The sequence below is a fragment of the Phyllobates terribilis genome, unplaced genomic scaffold, assembly GCF_046119375.1.
Source record: "Phyllobates terribilis strain yellow unplaced genomic scaffold, ASM4611937v1 Scaffold_10__3_contigs__length_209671492, whole genome shotgun sequence".
NCBI lineage: Eukaryota > Metazoa > Chordata > Amphibia > Anura > Dendrobatidae > Phyllobates > Phyllobates terribilis.
This window is the reverse complement of record NW_027362770.1, coordinates 18,085,011-18,109,271: the sequence shown is the minus strand read 5'-3', so window position 1 is coordinate 18,109,271 and position 24,261 is coordinate 18,085,011. Positions and strand designations below refer to the sequence as shown.

At 46.5% G+C, this 24,261-nt stretch overlaps 1 protein-coding gene across 5 annotated transcripts in view; it reads left to right on the top strand.

Moving 5' to 3' along the window:
* The window catches only part of DOCK2 (dedicator of cytokinesis 2), a 1,661,574-nt gene that overhangs the window by 711,853 nt on the left and 925,460 nt on the right, over positions 1-24,261 (top strand). For all 5 annotated transcript variants that reach the window (XM_073649510.1, XM_073649507.1, XM_073649509.1 and 2 more), the window contains one exon: positions 193-282. In XM_073649510.1, coding sequence (XP_073505611.1) covers positions 193-282 — 90 coding nt within the window. The remainder of the gene's footprint in view (positions 1-192; positions 283-24,261) is intronic.

The window sequence follows — 24,261 nt, the reverse complement described above, 5'->3', positions numbered from 1 at the left end:
CTACTATAGGTATGCCTTTTGTTCTCAACAAAAATTGCCACATTAACAGAAGACTTTTTTTGTGTTTTCATAGGCCAGAGTCACCAGCCAGAAGTAATTTTAAATAGAACATAGTGAAATTATTAAAAAAGATAGTCAAGTCTGAGACCATTTACTTAGCAGTTTCTAATATTTTGACTTTTCTACTCTTAGTTTCTTCAGGATATTCTGGATGCCCTTTTTAATATCATGATGGAGCATTCTCATTCAAACAAGTATGATATACTAGTCTTCGATGCCCTGGTAAGAATGTCTCATACCTTTCATGTATCATATATTCATTTTGAAAATGCCATTTAATGAATTAATATAGCTGTTTTTGTAGTAGCTGTATCTAGATGTGTATTATGTATAATAAATATTTAAAGAGTTTGCCGCCTTTCAGAAAGTCCCTGGGCATAGTTTGTTATAAAACACAAACCACAAATTAATCACCCTACCTGGGTCCATCATTGAGCCTCTGCCGATGCCAGTGACTGATATTAGCTGCAATGCTGATACCTAGTATCCCAGAAAAAAAGAAGAGATCTATGACTTGAATAAAAACTCCAAAGTTTATTTAGAATATTCATACGTTTGTTTTTAATAACAAACTGCTATTGGGGATGGTGAATATTATTTTTATCCACAAGCTTTTTTAGAATTGATCACAGATTTTCAATGGGATTGAGATCTGAGGAGTTTCCTGCCCCCGTATCCAATACTTCAATGGTTTATTCACCGAGCCACTTAGTTATCACTCTTGTGACAGTATGCTGAAAAAGTAAACAATGGTGCAGCGGTCTCAGGGAGCACCAAAGGAATACTGGACAATTTAATAGATGGCAACCGACTTTTATTCTTCCTCCAATACCACTGCCACAACGCGTTTCAACGGTCTAAGCCGTCTTCATCAGGAAGACGGCTTAGACCGTTGAAACGCGTTGTGGCAGTGGTATTGGAAGAAGAATAAAAGTCGGTTGCCATCTATTAAATTGTCCAGTATTCCTTTGGCGCTCCCTGAGACCGCTGCACCATTGTTTACTTGTGAAATATCTCCATACGGAGCCAAAGCGGCTGGAGCAGCCTGGTCTATTTGGATGTGTGAGGACCTGCGGTTATCCAGCCACCGGGTTAAACTACTGAGTAGTGTTGAGCCACCCCCGTAGTGTTCGAGTTCGGTTCGGTTCGTCGAACACCCATGTGTTTGCCGAACTGTTCGTCGAACTGTTCGTCGAACATCTTCGAACACCGTTAAAACCAATGGCAGGCAAACAAAAACACATAGAAACACATAGAAAACACCTTCAAAGGTGTCCAAAAGCTGACAAACTGCTCAGAAGACACAACTAACACATGGAAAAGTGACAAGTACATATAGTCATGCGAAAAGAAAAGAGGTGGAGGAGTAAAAGGAGGGGGAGACACAGATATAGGCATGTCATGCCCTTCTAAAATCCAAAAAGTGAGAAGCCGAGACGGCCAGTCCGCTCCTGCCCGTGCCACCTCCGTGTCGCCGGGTTTGTGCGAGAGCCGCGGTGAACCCTGACGGCCAGCCCCCCTCTCCCAATACTGGTGCCTGTCCGCTGGTGGGTCGAGAGAGCCCCCCTGTGGTGGAGGCAGCTCTAAGCTTTTTAATTTAAATTGTCCCTCTAATTTGAATGAATACACTTTAAATCCATTTACAAGGATCTATTGGAGGGCAAGTCTCATGCCAGCAGCCGCGTAATTCCAGCTCCAGTAGCGTCCACTAAAGCTGCTGCAGTTAAAAAGCTTTTATAAGGATCGAGCTCGGCTGTCCACCGCAAGGCATCCTAGTGCCAGTCCCAGCCCCTATGCCTTGGGGTGCCTCCTGATGCTCTTCACTAAGTATCCCGTGGTCCCGAAGCATTTCCTTTGAAAAAATTAAGTGTCCAAACTACAGGTGGTGTAGCTTGCTTAACAGCCGGGATAATCCGCTGACTAGCAGACACTGCTACTAGGCACAAAGTATTTCCTGGGCTAGATGCAGTTAAAAATTTGTAAGTAGATACTCTCGTTGGATGCTGAGAAAGCATTCCATAGAGTCTCCTGGCACGCCATATATGATTCTCTTAAAAAGCTTGGGGTAGGGGTCTAGGGGACCCTTTTATAGCCAAAATCACGGCCCTGTATCACAATACATCACCTAGGCTGAAGATAAATGGAACTGTAGCACCGAGGGCTCGGTTGCTACAGACGTATTGCACCTCACCCAGAGGTGTGATATCTCACTCTCAGATAAGGATGGAGTGTGGATCAGGACCCGACACCTGCATGCATTACACCACATTGCCGTGGGGCAGGGCGACCAATATGCCCCTGAGATGGGCACGACAGTCCCTGTCCCTGGCTGGAGTGGGGGGAGGGAACACTGAGGAAGGGGAACCCTGCAGTGCAGGAGCAGGGAGGAAGCAGTTCCTGGGTGCATTGAGAAGGGAGTATAAAAGGTGGGCACCATCTTAGTTCAGTGCAGAGAAGTCTGAGCAGAAGTGGCAGGGAGCAGGGGCTCTGCATGAGCTCTGCTCCGGAGGCGGGCCTAGTAACAGAGGCCCAGGCCTGCAAGAGGGAGAAGGAAGGAAGAGGAGCGGAGAAGGCTCCAGGAACGAGGAATGAAGGGATCCCAGGGGTGCGGACGGGCGAGTCGCCACCGCACGCCCGAATCCACCTGCGTGGAGGGGTCAGGCCAAAGGGGGAGACCGGTCCCCGAACTAGTGGAGGCAGGAAACGACCCTCAGCTAGAAACCGGAGGCTCTGACATTTTATGTGGCGCAGCCCCTTGCTCCACCCGCTAGGAAGGCACCACATAGGGTCAGGGAAACTGGCGCCAAGTTTACCAAGAGGAGGCCCGAGGCAGCCGGACAGAAGTGTTGGTAAGAAAGGCCAGACAAAGGACACACAAAGGGGGTCCTGTGAAGCGCTCCAAAGTTATCTGGGAGTTGTCTGAGCCCCTCACCTGGTGAGCACAGTACGACGTGGGCAGCCGTTACCTGCAGACGTGGTCTGGATAATAAGAACTGTGAGTAAAGGCCCTGAACTGCATCACTGACTCCGTGTCGTTACTGCTGCTGCCCTGCACCATCACCCCCATCCTCCGCATACACTGCCCTGAGGCTATACTCCTCCCGTGGGGAGTTATGCTACGCTCTGCTGCACCCACAACACCAGCCTTAGCGGTCTGCCCTGTAGCGGCGGTTCACTCTGACCGCAATCCACGGGTGGCGTAGTCGGACATTTAAACATCAAAACCACATAAATAGTTCCGCCACTGGTTTGACCGCCCTGAGCCACGGAACCGGATCGCCGCCACGAAGACTACAACCACCAGCATCCACCAAAAAGGGTCCGGCTCCGGGTGTCCCAAGGCCCAGGGGGTGCGTCAGAACATTTTCATCACCTTTCACAATCACCAATGGGACAAGGCAGGGATGTCCTCTGTCCCCTCTCTTATACATCTTAGTGACGGAGCACCTGCTCTCATCAATTCGCCATAACCCCAATATTAGGTGGATTGAGGTGGGAGGCACCGAGTACAAGTGCTCTCTATTTGCTGATGATGTCCTAGTATATATCACTCAATCACATATATCCATCCCTGCTGTTATGGCTGAAATAGATCACTTTGTTACATGGTAAAATTTTAAAATCAATGCAGCGAAGTCTGAGGCCCTCGATGTCTCCCTCCCTAAATCCATATAGGATTCCATCCAGTCCAACTTTCCCTTTGCCTGGCCCTCACAGGGTATCAAATACTTAGGAATTCCTATTCATAGAGACCTCTCCCATCTATGTTATCTTAATTTTGGGCCCTTTATTGAACAATTCCATACAGACCACGGTTGGCAAGTTAGAACTGTAAGATTCACTACGTGAACCACTGGTGTTTTGTGGAAAAGCACATGTACACCGCGTTCCAAATTATTATGCAAAAAGTGTTTAGGAGTGATAAGGGAAGAATTTGTTTGTTTGTCAGTTAAACTCATTGATGGTGATGTGTGTCAGGGCTCTTTATATCACTGTAAGCAATTGCAGACACCTGTGCTAATTAGTTTGGCAGGTGTGTCCAATGAAAGGCAAGACTACTTAAGAAGGCTCTCTCACATTATTAAGCAGCCTACATTTTCTGCCAAAATGGGAAAGAAAAAGGATGTGTCGGCTGCTGAGAAGCAACAAATTGTGGAGTGTTTAGGTCAAGGCATGACTACAATCAACATTGTGCGATGATCAGGATGAAGTGTCTTGGCAATCAAGAAGTATGTAGCTGATTCACAGTACACACGTGTGCGTGCTGATAAGGGCAAATTGAGGACTCTTTCCTACAGGCAATTACGTCAGGTTGAAAGAGCAGCGGCAAAAAAGCCTTGTCATAGCAGCAGACAAGTTTTTGAAGCTGCTTGTGCCTCCAACGTCCCCCGAACAACAAGATGCAGGGTCCTTCAGAGGTTTGCAGCTGTGCATACGCCATCCTGTCGACCTCCTCTATCCACTTCACACAAGCAGAAACGGCTCCAGTGGGCCAAACATTACATGAAGACTGATTTCAAAACTGTTTTGTTCACGGATGAGTGCCGTGCAGCGCTCGATGGTCCAGATGAATGGAGTGGAGGATGGCTGGTTGATGGACACCCCATGCAAACACGGCTACAGCGCCAACAAGGAGGAGGTGGAGTAATGTTTTGGGCTGGAATCATGGGGAGAGAGATTGTCGGCCCCTTTAGGATCCCTGAAGGCGCTAAAGATGAACTCCATAATGTATGTGGATTTTCTCAAACAGCACTTCCTGCCATGGTTCAAGAAGAAGAACCGTGTATTTCACAGCAAGATCATTTTTCTGCATGATAATGCACCATCTCATGCTGCACATAAAACATCTGCATCTCTGGCTGATATGGGCATAAAAGGGGACAAACTTATGGTGTGACCCCCATGCTCCCCTGACCTCTACCCCATTCAGAACCTTTGGAGCATCATTAAAAGGAGTGTCTATGATGGCGGGAGGCAGTTCACATCTAAGCAACAGCTCTGGGAGGGTATTCTGTCCTCATGCAAAACAATTGAAGCAGAAACCATCCAAAACCTGACAAATTCAATGGACGAGAGAGTTCAGAAGCTCCTTTCGAACAAGGGGTCCTATGTGAAAATGTAACATCACCTAGAATAAAGTTTTGAGTTGAAAACTGTTTGATTTCAGTTTCTAACAACCTGCTAATGCTTATAATTTCAAAAATGACCATTTTTTTGGTCTTTATTAAAATGAAAAGGTTGATCGAAAAGTTTGGGGGATCTAAGAGTGTGGCAACCCAGTAGTCATGATTACTTCGAATTCTGACAATATGAGGGTCATGCTGCAGGTAGTGCAGCAAGAAGGCACTTATGTGTCTTGCGCATCTCGGAGCCCCAAAATTATTTTCCGGGCTAGATGCAGCTAAAAATTATTTTTAATTTTAAATCTGGTGAAGCTTATTATAGATGGCCTAATAGGATCAGTGCTGCACACTGCTACAAAGCCCAAATTATTTTCCAGTCAAGATACAGATAAACATGAATAGTAATTTGAAAGCTTAAAACGGTTGGTAGGGTGATTTTAACCAATCATCAAGCTTTTACTCTCCCCAGGATGACACAGGGGTAGAAAAGTCGTTTCGGATCCATGATTTGTTCATCTTTATGAACGTGAGTCTGTCTACATTATCAGTGGAGAGCCGCGTGCGCTTATCTGTCAGCACACCACCAGCAGCGCTGAACACACGTTCAGACAGAACGCTGGCTGCGGGGCATGACAAGATCTCCAAGGCGTAAGTGGCTAGCTCCGGCCATTTATCCAGATTGGAAGCCCAAAAAGAGCAAGGGTCCAGTGACACAGTCGTGGCTTCAATGTTTACTTGGAGATACTCCTGTACCATCGTCTCTAGGCGTTGACTATGTGTCAGACTTCTTGTCTCCTGTGGCCTTGCAAAGGATGGGCTAAAAAAGTGGTGAAATGATTCCGCAAAATTGATGTTACCAGCAGATACTGTGGTTCTGTTACGGTTTGAGTGCTGAACACTTGACGGTCCCACGGTTGGCAAGTTGGAACTGTGAGATTCACTACGTGCACCACTGGTATTTTGTGGAAAAGCACATGTAAGATTCTGCAACAGTCTCTGCTGATACTCCTGCATGCGTGCATCCCTTTCTATGGCAGGAATAATTTCTGCAAATTTACTTTTGTACCGGGGATCTAACAGTGTGGCAACCCAGTAGTCAGGATTATTTCTAATTCTCACAATTCGAGGGTCATGTTGCAGGTAGTGCAGCAAGAAGGCACTCATGTGTGTTGCGCATCCAGGAGCACCAAGTCCCTGTTGTGTTGGTGGCGAGGTAACAATCATGCTTCCTTCCTCTGTCCTCTCCCCCCAACCTCGCACAACAGAAATGTGATCAAGGTCTCCCTCATCTGATGAGTCTTCCATCAGTTCGTCCTCCACTTCTTCCTGGGCTCCTGCACCTTCCTCACTAGTTTGGCTGCTACCATGCGCCCTGGTTAAACCATCTCCCCCACCCTCACATGCCTGCCGCCTTGGTGCTGCCGACCGTCTGGACCTTGCAGATGTTAGCCCTTCCGCATACAACTCCTCCTCCTCTACTTCCTCCACCTCCTCTTGTGCCACCACCTGACTCCGAATTCTGTTTAACATGTGCTCCAGCATGTAAATCACCGGAATAGTCATGCTGATAATGGCATCGTCAGCACTAAACATCTTCGTCGCCATTTCAAAACTGTGCAGAAGGGTGCATAGGTCCCTGATCTGAGACCACTCCTCCAGCGTGATTTGCCCCACCTCTGAATCTCGTTGGCCCAGGCTATACGTCAGAACGTATTGCACCAGGGCTTGTCGGTGCTGCCACAGTCGCTGCAACATGTGCAGAGTTGAATTCCACCGGGTAGGCACATCGCATTTTAGCCGGTGAAGTGGCAGGCCCAACGACTTCTGTAGAGATGTAAGTCGCTGAGCTGCGGGATGCGAACGGCGGAAGTGAGCACACAGCGACCGTGCCCTCTGCAGAAGGCCATCTAGTCTGGGATAGTGGGCTAAAAATTGCTGGACAACCAGGTTCAACACGTGAGCCATACAAGGCACGTGTGTGACATTGCCCCGGCGAAGGGCCGCACCCAGGTTTGCAGCATTGTCGCACACGGCCTTCCCTGGTTTCAGGTCCAGTGGAGACAACCATTCATGAAATTGGTTCTCCAGAGCTGACCACAACTCCTCAGCTGTGTGACTCACATTTCCCAGACATTTCAATGTAAAAACCGCCTGATGACGTTGAGCCCTACTGCCAGCATAGTAAGGAGGTGTGCAGGATCCCTTCTGCGCAGTTAGAAAGCTTGTGGCATGACCAGACAGGCTTTGGGTGCAGGTGGAAGACCGAGAGGAGGTTGAGGAGGCAGAAGCAGTGGAGGAAAAATGACATAAAGAGGATTGACGCACAACTCGTGGGGACGGCAAGACTTGGACAGCAGCCCCTTGTCCTGCTGTCACCATAGTTACCCAGTGCCCAGTCAGCGACATGTAACGCCCCTGTCCATGCCTACTCGTCCAAGTGTCTGTGGTGAAATGCACCCTGTCACACACAGAGTTTCTCAAAGAAGCGGTGATGTTGTGTGCGACATGCTGGTGGAGCGCAGGCACACCTTTCTTTGAGAAGTAGTGCCGACTGGGCATCTGGTACTGGGGCACTGCGACGGACATAAGGTCTCGAAAATCCTCTGTGTCCACCAGGCGGAAAGGCAGCATTTCTGTAGCCAAGAGCTTGCAGATGGTGAAATTCAACCTCTTAGCTTTCTCATGGCTAGGAGGAAATGGTCTTTTACTTGTCCACATCTGAGGGACCGAGGGCTGGCTATTGTGCTTAGACGGGGTTGATAAGGGTGTCCCCGGCAAACTGCCGGTCTGTGAGGAAGATGCAGGCGGACATGTTAGGTTGCCTTGATCCAAAGGTGGTGCTATCGATGTCGGACAGCGCTCAAGACCAGCTGGTGTTACCACCTCCAAAGAAAATGATGACCTGCCAATCACGCTGGCTGTTGCGGGTAAAGAGGTGGCAGGTCTGCGCCCCAAAACAGGTGTGACTGCTGTCCCCCCAGTCACAGAGGATGAAGAGGCCGCGGATGCACAAGATATGGCAGACGGTGGTTGGCCCGGCCGGCTAGACCGCATTGTAGCACACTGAGCTTCCCACTGCAACTTATGCTTCATGTCCATGTGCCGGTTCATGCATGAAGTACTCAAACTATGTATTTTTTGGCCTCTACTTAGCTTTTGCTGACAAATGTTACAGATAACACGAGTTGGGTCATCTTTATCGATCTGAAAAAATGCCCAGGCTATGCAAGGCTTAGCACCCATGCGACCTGAAGAGCCACCACGACTTGTGGTGAGAGGCAGAGTTGTGTTTGAGGATGCAGTTGTTGACGTGCTTCCAGTACTACGTCTCTGTCCAGGAAGGCGCAACCTGACCTCGTCGTCACTAGCATCTTCCTCCACCTCCTCTGCTGACCTCATCTCTTGGCTGACTGTGGGTTGACAGTAAGTGGGATCTCCGACCTCATCATCATCACCCTGTGCGTTATCACACCCGTCGTCCTCAGAGCCAACCTGTTCCTGCCCTGACAAAAAACTAAAGTTGTCGCTCCAATCAGGTATTTGAGTCTTATCATCGTCTTCCTCATTGTCTCCACCAACAGGAGTTACAGTTTGGGAATGAGGGTCTACATTATGGTCAGAACCTTCTGCGTCTGGTCCTGGATCCGACTCATAAAGATTCTGGGCATCAGTGCAGATCATTTCCTCGTCTGGATTCACAGAAGCGCTGGAGTCGACCTCTGATTCCCAGGCTATAGTATGAGTAAACAGCTCTGCAGACTCAACCATCTGTTCTACCTCATACTCAGACGGGCAGCTGGAGATTTGGGAGCTGTGAGGAAGCAAGTGCGATTTGGGTGACACCTTTGAGGACTGGAGTATTTGTGATGTTGAAGTTGATGTGGAGGAGAGCCCACTTAAAGGAGCACTTGATATCCGTTGAAGCACCTGCTGTTTTTGTGCCTCATCTGGAATTTGTAGCGATTGGCGTGGCCGTAAGAAAGGGATCTTATCACATTGTCCGCTAAAAGAAGTAGACATTTTAGTTTGGCTGGAAGATGGTCTTTCTTCTGCACCTACCCCACGGACACAACCTTTTTTCCCCTTCCCAACACGCCTATTTCCCTTTCCACCAGCAGCAGGCCTTTTTCCACTCATTTTGGTGGTTAACTAATTCACAACTCTGGAGTTGTTTGCACAAAAAAACAATGGATGGTAACCGAGCAGAGCTGAGTGGCCAAACTGTGGTATTAGGCCAAAACTATTGGCTGGGTTAGATGCAGAAAAAAATTATTTTTAATTTGCAACCTGATGGAGGTCAGTATAGATGGACTAATAGACCAAGTCCCACACACCGCTAGAAGCCCAAATATTTTTTCAGAGCTAGATGCAGAAAATTTTTTTATTCAATTTGCAACCTGATGGAGGTCAGTATAGATGGACTAATAGACCAAGTCCCACACACTGCTAGAAGCCCAAATATTTTTTCAGAGCTAGATGCAGAAAAAAATTATTTTTAATTTGCAACCTGATGGAGGTCAGTATAGATGGACTAATAGACCAAGTCCCACACACTGCTAGAAGCCCAAATATTTTTTCAGAGCTAGATGCAGAAAAAAATTATTTTTAATTTGCAACCTGATGGAGGTCAGTATAGATGGACTAATAGACCAAGTCCCACACACTGCTAGAAGCCCAAATATTTTTTCAGAGCTAGATGCAGAAAAAAATTATTTTTAATTTGCAACCTGATGGAGGTCAGTATAGATGGACTAATAGACCAAGTCCCACACACCGCTAGAAGCCCAAATATTTTTTCAGAGCTAGATGCAGAAAAAAATTATATTCAATTTGCAACCTGCTGGACGTCAGTATAGAAGGACTAATAGAACAAGTCCCACACACTGCTAGAAGCCCAAATATTTTTTCAGAGCTAAATGAAGAAAAAAATTATTTTTAATTTGCAACCTGATGGAGGTCAGTATAGATGGACTAATAGACCAAGTCCCACACACTGCTAGAAGCCCAAATATTTTTTCAGAGCTAGATGCAGAAAAAAATTATTTTTAATTTGCAACCTGATGGAGGTCAGTATAGATGGACTAATAGACCAAGTCCCACACACTGCTAGAAGCCCAAATATTTTTTCAGAGCTAATGCAGAAAAAAATTATTTTTAATTTGCAACCTGATGGAGGTAAGTATAGATGGACTAATAGAACAAGTCCCACACGCTGCTAGAAGCCCAAATATTTTTTCAGAGATAAATGAAGAAAAAAATAATTTTTTATTTGCAACCTGATGGAGGTCAGTATAGATGGACTAATAGACCAAGTCCCACACACTGCTAGAAGCCCAAATATTTTTTCAGAGCTAGATGCAGAAAAAAAATATTTTTAATTTGCAACCTGATGGAGGTCAGTATAGATGGACTAATAGACCAAGTCCCACACACCGCTAGAAGCCCAAATATTTTTTCAGAGCTAGATGCAGAAAAAAATTATATTCAGTTTGCAACCTGATGGAGGTCAGTATACATGGACTAATAGAATGATGCTAAGCCCAAAAGATTTTACTTCACTAGGTGCAGTAAAAAAATTGGTATTCTATACACAGGTGGTATATCTTGCAACACAGATAGGCTACTCCACTGACTAACACACTCTGCAATAGGCCAAAAAGGATTAGCTTTGCTAGATTCAGCCAAATGCTGTGAAAAAAACTTGCACAGCACTGGCACAGACCTGCCTGGCAAAAACTGATAGGAACTGATGTAACCTAGTCCTGAAAAGGACTCCAATTACAATTAGTCTTTACTCCCACAATCTATCTATTTAAGAGCACAGACCTGCCTGATAAAAGTCGTAGGAAATGCTGTAACCTAGTCCTTAAAAGGACTGCAATCACAACTATTCTCTACTCCCAAGCTATCTGTATATTTGTGCGAATATTGGCTTGAAATTAACAAGGTATAGCGCACACAGCAACAGCGGTGCCATCTAACACGCAGCTGCAGCAGTGAGAAAATGGTGGCGACGGGGAAAATGGCTTGGTCTTATAGGGCAAGGACATGTGACATACACTGCCAATCACACATGCCCTTGCTTGTGTGAAAAAAAGCACTTCGCTCCGTGTGTGCGCTGCTGATAGGCTGACAGATTGCACCTCCCCACTGCAAATGCGGGAAAGAGAAAAAAAAATGGAGATCTTCATTGTTCCTGCAGAGATCCATCCCCTGCCCCTCCCCCCGCCCCGCTGTACACTCAAACTGCGTATTAACATTAATTTTCATCATTACTGAGAAAAAATCCAGTTATGATTTTGGTGCACGAACAGTTATCGAACATAACCTCGAACAGCCGAATTTTTCTCAAATTGTTCGTGTTCGCCGACCGGCTCGAACACCGCCCAAAACAGGTCGAATTTGAGATTGGCGAACAGTTCGAGTAGAACAACGCTCATCTCTACTACTGAGGACCTGCGGTGACATGGTATCTGGTCTGGCAGGATCGTGTGACCACTTGAGGAGCACGGAGTTGCGAGGCAAACACCGACAGGACGGTACTACAAATAGAGGTGACCCGGAGCCTCATTAATCACACGCTTAATCTTGGTTGTGTAGACGTACACAACCATCTCAGGTGAGTGTACTGGCACTTTTTAAATTATTTAAATAGCCCTGTGAGTCTACACATGCGCCCTTTCTTTTCTTTTCACAAGTATGCTGAAAAAGGCATTGTTCATCATCAAATGGACCCTGGATAGTTGGCAGAAAGTAGAAGATGCTTAAATACCTTTCTTAATCCATGACAGTGATCTTAGGCAAAATTGTGAGAGAGCCAACTCCCTTGGATGAAAAATAATTCATATGAAAACAGGATGCTTTACTGTTTACTGCTTTACTGTTGGCATGACTGAAGACTAGTGATGGGTGAGCACTAAAATGCTCGGGTGCTCGATGCTCGGGTCAAGCACATTGGAATACTCGGATGCTCGACCCGAGCAACGAGCACAATGTAAGTCTATGGGAAACTCGAGCATTTTTCAGACGGCTCCCCCCGGGGGTCTGCAGAGGGCCTAAAAATTGCCAAATTGATGGGAACAGTGCTCAAATGACATGGAAACAGCATGGGGAAGACCCCTGAAAGCATTTCTGACTCCCAGGTCACTGCTGTCGACAACGTTGTCAAAGGTATTATGCCAATTTTACGGACTCACAATAAAACATACAAATACGAAACCAAAATAGATTTTCCTGGGAAATATGTTAAGGAACATCCTTTCCAGGGTAAAGACTTGTATATAACTCAAAATAAATAACCAAAAACAAAAATACTCCTCCACACCTTGGGCTATGTTCACACTTAGCGATTTTGATGCGTTTTTGCACTTTTGCATTGCTTTCAACCGTGACAAATACATTCACCAGGAAATGTCATTTTAACATTTTACAACCTTATCTGGCCATGTGGTGTGTGAGATATCATCAGACACATCGTGTTTCATTTATGAAGGATGTACTCTGAAAGTCACAAAGCCTATTTTTATAGAGCCATCAGGCGGCCTCTACTATTCTTAAAGGGCCAGCAATTGGCCCTCACTATTCTTAGAGAGCCATCAACCGGCTATGTTTTATTGTTCCCATTACTAAAGAGTGGGTCTCCTACACTGTTATTGAGTATGCAGTGAGTGGTATTGCTGCCCAAAATTTGGAAGCACCCCAATACCACTTTGAAAATTTGGACGCACACCAATACCCCTTTGAAGAAGCTTAGAGGAGGGCCTCCTGAAAACAATGTTCCCATTATTAGGAAGTAGGTCTCCCATTGTGTTTGCCTATGCAGTGAATGCAATGGTTGCCAAAAATTTGGAGGCACTCCAATGCCCCTTGGAAGAGACGTGGAGGTCAGAGGGCCTCCTGAAAACAATGTTCCCATTATTAGGAAATGGGTCTCCCATTGTGTTTGCCTATGCAGTGAATGCAAGGGTTGCCAAAAATTTGGAGGCGCTCCAAAGCCCCTTGGAAGAGACGTAGAGGAGGGCATCCTGAAAAAAAATGTTCCCATTATTAGGAAGTGGGTCTCCCATTGTGTTTTCCTATGCTGTGAATGCAAAGGCTGCCTAAAATTGGGAGGCAATCCAATGCCGCTTGGAAGAGATGTGGAGGAGGGCCTCATAAAAAATGTACCAATTAGAAAGGAGCGGGTCTCCTATACTTGTAATGCCCATAAACTAAGTGTATAGGCTGACAAACATTTACCCCTGGGGGGTATACATGTGTAGCACCCTGAGGATTCGGCTGCTACAGGGGTATTGCACCTCAACCCAGAGGTGTGATATTCCACTCCCGGGTAAGGATGGAGTGTGGGACTGAGCTCAGAAAGCTGCATGCACTACACACATCCCATTTCCGAGGAACAGACCAACGGTACTCCCACTTAGAAATGTGCAGGTACGACCGAGTCTGTTCCTGGCTGGAGTGGGAGGGGGGTGGTACATCCCAGTAGTGTAGGGGCAGATAGGGGGAGCAGCCTGGGTAAGGTTAGGAGCTCATTGGGTGCTGGTCACCTGAGCTCACACATAGAGGGAGTATATAAGGTGGGCACCATCTAAGATCAGGGTCAGTCAGTCAGCCACAGTCAGTCTGTGAGTCTTTGCAGAGAAGCCAGAGGAGAGGAAGAGAGCAGAGGAGCAGAGCAGCCCCAAGGCCCAAGAGTGAGAGAGGAGAAAGAAAGACCCAGAGGGGGAGAAAGAAGGAACTCTGAGAGCCCAAATACAATCACAGGGTGAAGAGTTGGCAACAGGGTACCGGATCCCAAACTGGTGGGGGCTACAACATACCTCAGCCAGAGACCGGAGGCCGTGGGCAGCATCTGCCACGGCCACCCACCATATCCACCCAGAAGGCAGACCACGCATAGGGTCAGGGAACCCAGAGGCAAGGGTTCGCCAACAAGAGGCCCGAGGGAGCCGGACATAGGTGGATCCCTGGTGGGGAAGGCCAGAGACGAGGACAGGACAGAACGGGAGCTCAGAACCACGCTCCAGAACTACTTGGGGGTTGGCCGAGTCCAGGACCTGGTGGACGCAGCACGGCTCGGGTGGTCACTCAAGGCCGGAGTGACCGGAACATCTGCAGTAAGTAAAGAACCCTGAACTGCACAACCCGACTCTGACTCTCATTACCATCATCCCTGCACTTCCACAACCACCATCCTCTGCACCTGACCCCCTGAGGCTATACCCCTCCCGTTGGGGGTTATACTACCTAAGCTGCACAAACACCATCAGCCTCAGCGGACCCTGCTGCAGCGGCGGCCGTAGTGACCGCAATTCAACGGGTGGCGTAGTCGACATAAAGAACTTTAGTAACATCAGTAAGGACTGCCACACACTGAGTTTGACACCCTGGGCACGGACCGGGTCACAGCCACTCGGAGACTACAACCCCCATCTGATCCGGCTCCGGGTATTCCCCTAAAGAATATGACCCAGGGGGCGCGTCACATGGACATACTGTATAGAGATGAGCGTTGTTCTACTCGAACTGTTCGCCAATCTCAAATTCGAGCTGTTTTGGGCGGTGTTCGAGCCGGTCGGCGAACACGAACAATTTGAGAAAAATTCGGCTGTTCGAGGTTATGTTTGATAACTGTTCGTGCACCAAAATCATAACTGGATTTTTTCTCAGTAATGATGAAAATTAATGTTAATACGCAGTTTGAGTGTACAGCGGGGCGGGGGGAGGGGCAGGGGATGGATCTCTGCAGGAACAATGAAGATCTCCATTTTTTTTTCTCTTTCCCGCATTTGCAGTGGGGAGGTGCAATCTGTCAGCCTATCAGCAGTGCACACACGGAGCGAAGTGCTTTTTTTCACACAAGCAAGGGCATGTGTGATTGGCAGTGTATGTCACATGTCCTTGCCCTATAAGACCAAGCCATTTTCCCCGTCGCCACCATTTTCTCACTGCTGCAGCTGCGTGTTAGACGGCACCGCTGTTGCTGTGTGCGCTATACCTTGTTAATTTCAAGCCAATTTTCGCACAAATATACAGATAGCTTGGGAGTAGGGAATAGTTGTGATTGCAGTCCTTTTAAGGACTAGGTTACAGCATTTCCTACGACTTTTATCAGGCAGGTCTGTGCTCTTAAATAGATAGATTGTGGGAGTAAAGACTAATTGTAATTGGAGTCCTTTTCAGGACTAGGTTACATCAGTTCCTATCAGTTTTTGCCAGGCAGGTCTGTGCCAGTGCTGTGCAAGTTTTTTTCACAGCATTTGGCTGAATCTAGCAAAGCTAATCCTTTTTGGCCTATTGCAGAGTGTGTTAGTCAGTGGAGTAGCCTATCTGTGTTGCAAGATATACCACCTGTGTATAGAATACCAATTTTTTTACTGCACCTAGTGAAGTAAAATCTTTTGGGCATAGCATCATTCTATTAGTCCATCTATACTGACCTCCATCAGGTTGCAAACTGAATATAATTTTTTTCTGCATCTAGCTCTGAAAAAATATTTGGGCTTCTAGCGGTGTGTGGGACTGGGTCTATTAGTCCTTCTATACTGACCTCCATCAGGTTGCAAATTAAAAATAATTTTTTTCTGCATCTAGCTCTGAAAAATTATTTGGGCTTCTAGCAGTGTGTGGGACTTGGTCTATTAGTCCATCTATACTGACCTCCATCAGGTTGCAAATTAAAAATAATTTTTTTCTGCATCTAGCTCTGAAAAAATATTTGGGCTTCTAGCAGTGTGTGGGACTTGGTCTATTAGTCCATCTATACTGACCTCCATCAGGTTGCAAATTAAAAATAATTTTTTTCTTCATTTATCTCTGAAAAAATATTTGGGCTTCTAGCAGCGTGTGGGACTTGTTCTATTAGTCCATCTATACTGACCTCCATCAGGTTGCAAATTAAAAATAATTTTTTTCTGCATCTAGCTCTGAAAAAATATTTGGGCTTCTAGCGGTGTGTGGGACTTGGTCTATTAGTCCATCTATACTGACCTCCATCAGGTTGCAAATTAAAAATAATTTTTTTCTGCATCTAGCTCTGAAAAAATATTTGGGCTTCTAGCAGTGTGTGGGACTTGGTCTATTAGTCCATCTATACTGACCTCCATCAGGTTGCAAATTAAAAATAATTTTTTTCTTCATTTATCTCTGAAAAAATATTTGGGCTTCTAGCAGCGTGTGGGACTTGTTCTATTAGTCCATCTATACTGACCTCCATCAGGTTGCAAATTAAAAATAATTTTTTTCTGCATGTAGCTCTGAAAAAATATTTGGGCTTCTAGCAGTGTGTGGGACTTGGTCTATTAGTCCATCTATACTGACCTCCATCAGGTTGCAAATTAAAAATAATTTTTTTCTGCATCTAGCTCTGAAAAAATATTTGGGCTTCTAGCAGTGTGTGGGACTTGGTCTATTAGTCCATCTATACTGACCTCCATCAGGTTGCAAATTGAATAAAAAAAATTTCTGCATATAGCTCTGAAAAAATATTTGGGCTTCTAGCAGTGTGTGGGACTTGGTCTATTAGTCCATCTATACTGACCTCCATCAGGTTGCAAATTGAATAAAAAAATTTTCTGCATCTAGCTCTGAAAAAATATTTGGCCTTCTAGCGGTGTGTGGGACTTGGTCTATTAGTCCATCTATACTGACCTCCATCAGGTTGCAAATTAAAAATAATTTTTTTCTGCATCTAGCTCTGAAAAAATATTTGGGCTTCTAGCAGTGTGTGGGACTTGGTCTATTAGTCCATCTATACTGACCTCCATCAGGTTGCAAATTAAAAATAATTTTTTTCTGCATCTAGCTCTGAAAAAATATCTGGGCTTCTAGCAGTGTGTGGGACTTGGTCTATTAGTCCATCTATACTGACCTCCATCAGGTTGCAAATTAAAAATAATTTTTTTCTTCATTTATCTCTGAAAAAATATTTGGGCTTCTAGCAGCGTGTGGGACTTGTTCTATTAGTCCATCTATACTGACCTCCATCAGGATGCAAATTAAAAATAATTTTTTTCTGCATCTAGCTCTGAAAAAATATTTGGGCTTCTAGCAGTGTGTGGGACTTGGTCTATTAGTCCATCTATACTGACCTCCATCAGGTTGCAAATTAAAAATAATTTTTTTCTGCATCTAGCTCTGAAAAAATATTTGGGCTTCTAGCGGTGTGTGGGACTTGGTCTATTAGTCCATCTATACTGACCTCCATCAGGTTGCAAATTAAAAATATTTTTTTTCTGCATCTAGCTCTGAAAAAATATTTGGGCTTCTAGCAGTGTGTGGGACTTGGTCTATTAGTCCATCTATACTGACCTCCATCAGGTTGCAAATTAAAAATAATTTTTTTCTGCATCTAGCTCTGAAAAAATATTTGGGCTTCTAGCAGTGTGTGGGACTTGGTCTATTAGTCCATCTATACTGACCTCCATCAGGTTGCAAATTAAAAATAATTTTTTTCTTCATTTATCTCTGAAAAAATATTTGGGCTTCTAGCAGCGTGTGGGACTTATTCTATTAGTCCATCTATACTGACCTCCATCAGGTTGCAAATTAAAAATAATTTTTTTCTGCATCTAGCCCAGCCAATAGTTTTGGCCTAATACCACAGTTTGGCCACTCAGCTCTGCTCGGTTACCATCCATTGTTTTTTTGTGCAAACAACTCCAGAGTTGTGAATTAGTTAACCACCAAAATGAGTGGAAAAAGGCCTGCTGCTGGTGGAAAGGGGAATAGGCGTGTTGGGAAGGGGAAAAAAGGTTGTGTCCGTGGGGTAGGTGCAGAAGAAAGACCATCTTCCAGCCAAACTAAAATGTCTACTTCTTTTAGCGGACAATGTGATAAGATCCCTTTCTTACGGCCACGCCAATCGCTACAAATTCCAGATGAGGCACAAAAACAGCAGGTGCTTCAACGGATATCAAGTGCTCCTTTAAGTGGGCTCTCCTCCACATCAACTTCAACATCACAAATACTCCAGTCCTCAAAGGTGTCACCCAAATCGCACTTGCTTCCTCACAGCTCCCAAATCTCCAGCTGCCCGTCTGAGTATGAGGTAGAACAGATGGTTGAGTCTGCAGAGCTGTTTACTCATACTATAGCCTGGGAATCAGAGGTCTACTCCAGCGCTTCTGTGAATCCAGACGAGGAAATGATCTGCACTGATGCCCAGAATCTTTATGAGTCGGATCCAGGACCAGACGCAGAAGGTTCTGACCATAATGTAGACCCTCATTCCCAAACTGTAACTCTTGTTGGTGGAGACAATGAGGAAGACGATGATAAGACTCAAATACCTGATTGGAGCGACAACTTTAGTTTTTTGTCAGGGCAGGAACAGGTTGGCTCTGAGGACGACGGGTGTGATAACGCACAGGGTGATGATGATGAGGTCGGAGATCCCACTTACTGTCAACCCACAGTCAGCCAAGAGATGAGGTCAGCAGAGGAGGTGGAGGAAGATGCTAGTGACGACGAGGTCAGGTTGCGCCTTCCTGGACAGAGACGTAGTACTGGAAGCACGTCAACAACTGCATCCTCAAACACAACTCTGCCTCTCACCACAAGTCGTGGTGGCTCTTCAGGTCGCATGGGTGCTAAGCCTTGCATAGCCTGGGCATTTTTTCAGATCAATAAAGATGACCCAACTCGTGTTATCTGTAACATTTGTCAGCAAAAGTAGAGGCCAAAAAATACATAGTTTGAGTACTTCATGCATGAACCGGCACATGGACATGAAGCATAAGTTGCAGTGGGAAGCTCAGTGTGCTACCATGCGGCCTAGCCGGCCGGGCCAATCACCGTCTGCCATATCTTGTGCATCCGCGGCCTCTTCATCCTCTGTGACTGGGGGGACAGCAGTCACACCTGTTTTGGGGCGCAGACCTGCCACCTCTTTACCCGCAACAGCCAGCGTGATTGGCAGGTCATCATTTTCTTTGGAGGTGGTAACACCAGCTGGTGTTGAGCGCTGTCCGACATCGATAGCACCACCTTTGGATCAAGGCAACCTAACATGTCCGCCTGCATCTTCCTCACAGACCGGCAGTTTGCCGGGGACACCCTTATCAACCCCGTCTAAGCACAATAGCCAGCCCTCGGTCCCTCAGATGTGGACAAGTAAAAGACCATTTCCTCCTAGCCATGAGAAATCTAAGAGGTTGAATTTCACCATCTGCAAGCTCTTGGCTACAGAAATGCTGCCTTTCCGCCTGGTGGACACAGAGGATTTTCGAGACCTTATGTCCATCGCAGTGCCCCAGTACCAGATGCCCAGTCAGCACTACTTCTCAAAGAAAGGTGTGCCTGCGCTCCACCAGCATGTCGCACACAACATCACCGCTTCTTTGAGAAACTCTGTGTGTGACAGGGTGCATTTCACCACAGACACTTGGACGAGTAGGCATGGACAGGGGCGTTACATGTCGCTGACTGGGCACTGGGTAACTATGGTGACAGCAGGACAAGGGGCTGCTGTCCAAGTCTTGCCGTCCCCACGAGTTGTGCGTCAATCCTCTTTATGTCAAAGTTCCTCCACTGCTTCTGCCTCCTCAACCTCCTCTCGGTCTTCCACCTGCACCCAAAGCCTGTCTGGTCATGCCACAAGCTTTCTAACTGCGCAGAAGGGATCCTGCACACCTCCTTACTATGCTGGCAGTAGGGCTCAACGTCATCAGGCGGTTTTTACATTGAAATGTCTGGGAAATGTGAGTCACACAGCTGAGGAGTTGTGGTCAGCTCTGGAGAACCAATTTCATGAATGGTTGTCTCCACTGGACCTGAAACCAGGGAAGGCCGTGTGCGACAATGCTGCAAACCTGGGTGCGGCCCTTCGCCGGGGCAATGTCACACACGTGCCTTGTATGGCTCACGTGTTGAACCTGGTTGTCCAGCAATTTTTAGCCCACTATCCCAGACTAGATGGCCTTCTGCAGAGGGCACGGTCGCTGTGTGCTCACTTCCGCCGTTCGCATCCCGCAGCTCAGCGACTTACATCTCTACAGAAGTTGTTGGGCCTGCCACTTCACCGGCTAAAATGCGATGTGCCTACCCGGTGGAATTCAACTCTGCACATGTTGCAGCGACTGTGGCAGCACCGACAAGCCCTGGTGCAATACGTTCTGACGTATAGCCTGGGCCAACGAGATTCAGAGGTGGGGCAAATCACGCTGGAGGAGTGGTCTCAGATCAGGAACCTATGCACCCTTCTGCACAGTTTTGAAATGGCGACGAAGATGTTTAGTGCTGACGATGCCATTATCAGCATGACTATTCCGGTGATTTACATGCTGGAGCACATGTTAAACAGAATTCGGAGTCAGGTGGTGGCACAAGAGGAGGTGGAGGAAGTAGAGGAGGAGGAGTTGTATGCGGAAGGGCTAACATCTGCAAGGTCCAGACGGTCGGCAGCACCAAGGCGGCAGGCATGTGAGGGTGGGGGAGATGGTTTTACCAGGGCGCATGGTAGCAGCCAAACTAGTGAGGAAGGTGCAGGAGCCCAGGAAGAAGTGGAGGACGAACTGATGGAAGACTCATCAGATGAGGGAGACCTTGATCACATTTCTGTTGTGCGAGGTTGGGGGGAGAGGACAGAGGAAGGAAGCATGATTGTTACCTCGCCACCAACACAACAGGGACTTGGTGCTCCTGGATGCGCAACACACATGAGTGCCTTCTTGCTGCACTACCTGCAACATGACCCTCGAATTGTGAGAATTAGAAATAATCCTGACTACTGGGTTGCCACACTGTTAGATCCCCGGTACAAAAGTAAATTTGCAGAAATTATTCCTGCCATAGAAAGGGATGCACGCATGCAGGAGTATCAGCAGAGACTGTTGCAGAATCTTACATGTGCTTTTCCACAAAATACCAGTGGTGCACGTAGTGAATCTCACAGTTCCAACTTGCCAACCGTGGGACCGTCAAGTGTTCAGCACTCAAACCGTAACAGAACCACAGTATCTGCTGGTAACATCAATTTTGCGGAATCATTTCACCACTTTTTTAGCCCATCCTTTGCACAGGAGACAAGAAGTCTGACACAGGAGACAAGAAGTCTGACACATAGTCAACGCCTAGAGACGATGGTACAGGAGTATCTCCAAGTAAACATTGAAGCCACGACTGTGTCACTGGACCCTTGCTCTTTTTGGGCTTCCAATCTGGATAAATGGCCGGAGCTAGCCACTTACGCCTTGGAGATCTTGTCATGCCCCGCAGCCAGCGTTCTGTCTGAACGTGTGTTCAGCGCTGCTGGTGGTGTGCTGACAGATAAGCGCACGCGGCTCTCCACTGATAATGTAGACAGACTCACGTTCATAAAGATGAACAAATCATGGATCCGAAACGACTTTTCTACCCCTGTGTCATCCTGGGGAGAGTAAAAGCTTGATGATTGGTTAAAATCACCCTACCAACCGTTTTAAGCTTTCAAATTACTAATCATGTTTATCTGTATCTTGACTGGAAAATAATTTGGGCTTTGTAGCAGTGTGCAGCACTGATCCTATTAGGCCATCTATAATAAGCTTCACCAGATTTAAAATTAAAAATAATTTTTAGCTGCATCTAGCCCGGAAAATAATTTTGGGGCTCCGAGATGCGCAAGACACATAAGTGCCTTCTTGCTGCACTACCTGCAGCATGACCCTCATATTGTCAGAATTCGAAGTAATCATGACTACTGGGTTGCCACACTCTTAGATCCCCCAAACTTTTCGATCAACCTTTTCATTTTAATAAAGACCAAAAAAATGGTCATTTTTGAAATTATAAGCATTAGCAGGTTGTTAGAAACTGAAATCAAACAGTTTTCAACTCAAAACTTTATTCTAGGTGATGTTACATTTTCACATAGGACCCCTTGTTCGAAAGGAGCTTCTGAACTCTCTCGTCCATTGAATTTGTCAGGTTTTGGATGGTTTCTGCTTCAATTGTTTTGCATGAGGACAGAATACCCTCCCAGAGCTGTTGCTTAGATGTGAACTGCCTCCCACATCATAGACACTCCTTTTAATGATGCTCCAAAGGTTCTGAATGGGGTAGAGGTCAGGGGAGCATGGGGGTCACACCATAAGTTTGTCCCCTTTTATGCCCATATCAGCCAGAGATGCAGATGTTTTATGTGCAGCATGAGATGGTGCATTATCATGCAGAAAAATGATCTTGCTGTGAAATACACGGTTCTTCTTCTTGAACCATGGCAGGAAGTGCTGTTTGAGAAAATCCACATACATTATGGAGTTCATCTTTAGCGCCTTCAGGGATCCTAAAGGGGCCGACAATCTCTCTCCCCATGATTCCAGCCCAAAACATTACTCCACCTCCTCCTTGTTGGCGCTGTAGCCGTGTTTGCGTGGGGTGTCCATCAACCAGCCATCCTCCACTCCATTCATCTGGACCATCGAGCGCTGCACGGCACTCATCCGTGAACAAAACAGTTTTGAAATCAGTCTTCATGTAATGTTTGGCCCACTGGAGCCGTTTCTGCTTGTGTGAAGTGGATAGAGGAGGTCGACAGGATGGCATATGCACAGCTGCAAACCTCTGAAGGACCCTGCATCTTGTTGTTCGGGGGACGTTGGAGGCACAAGCAGCTTCAAAAACTTGTCTGCTGCTATGACAAGGCTTTTTTGCCGCTGCTGTTTCAACCTGACGTAATTGCCTGTAGGAAAGAGTCCTCAATTTGCCCTTATCAGCACGCACACGTGTGTACTGTGAATCAGCTACATACTTCTTGATTGCCAAGACACTTCATCCTGATCATCGCACAATGTTGATTGTAGTCATGCCTTGACCTAAACACTCCACAATTTGTTGCTTCTCAGCAGCCGACACATCCTTTTTCTTTCCCATTTTGGCAGAAAATGTAGGCTGCTTAATAATGTGAGAGAGCCTTCTTAAGTAGTCTTGCCTTTCATTGGACACACCTGCCAAACTAATTAGCACAGGTGTCTGCAATTGCTTACAGTGATATAAAGAGCCCTGACACACATCACCATCAATGAGTTTAACTGACAAACAAACAAATTCTTCCCTTATCACTCCTAAACACTTTTTGCATAATAATTTGGAACGCGGTGTACATGTGCTTTTCCACAAAACACCAGTGGTTCACGTAGTGAATCTTACAGTTCTAACTTGCCAACCGTGGTCTGTATGGAATTGTTCAATAAAGGGCCCAAAATTAAGATAACATAGATGGGAGAGGTCTCTATGAATAGGAATTCCTAAGTATTTGATACCCTGTGAGGGCCAGGCAAAGGGAAAGTTGGACTGGATGGAATCCTATATGGATTTAGGGAGGGAGACATCGAGGGCCTCAGACTTCGCTGCATTGATTTTAAAATTTTACCATGTAACAAAGTGATCTATTTCAGCCATAACAGCAGGGATGGATATATGTGATTGAGTGATATATACTAGGACATCATCAGCAAATAGAGAGCACTTGTACTCGGTGCCTCCCACCTCAATCCACCTAATATTGGGGTTATGGCGAATTGATGAGAGCAGGTGCTCCGTCACTAGGATGTATAAGAGAGGGGACAGAGGACATCCCTGCCTTGTCCCATTGGTGATTGTGAAAGGTGATGAAAATGTTCTGACGCACCCCCTGGGCCTTGGGACACCCGGAGCCGGACCCTTTTTGGTGGATGCTGGTGGTTGTAGTCTTCGTGGCGGCGATCCGGTTCCGTGGCTCAGGGCGGTCAAACCAGTGGCGGAACTATTTATGTGGTTTTGATGTTTAAATGTCCGACTACGCCACCCGTGGATTGCGGTCAGAGTGAACCGCCGCTACAGGGCAGACCGCTAAGGCTGGTGTTGTGGGTGCAGCAGAGCGTAGCATAACTCCCCACGGGAGGAGTATAGCCTCAGGGCAGTGTATGCGGAGGATGGGGGTGATGGTGCAGGGCAGCAGCAGTAACGACACGGAGTCAGTGATGCAGTTCAGGGCCTTTACTCACAGCTCTTATTATCCAGACCACGTCTGCAGGTAACGGCTGCCCACGTCGTACTGTGCTCACCAGGTGAGGGGCTCAGACAACTCCCAGATAACTTTGGAGCGCTTCACAGGACCCCC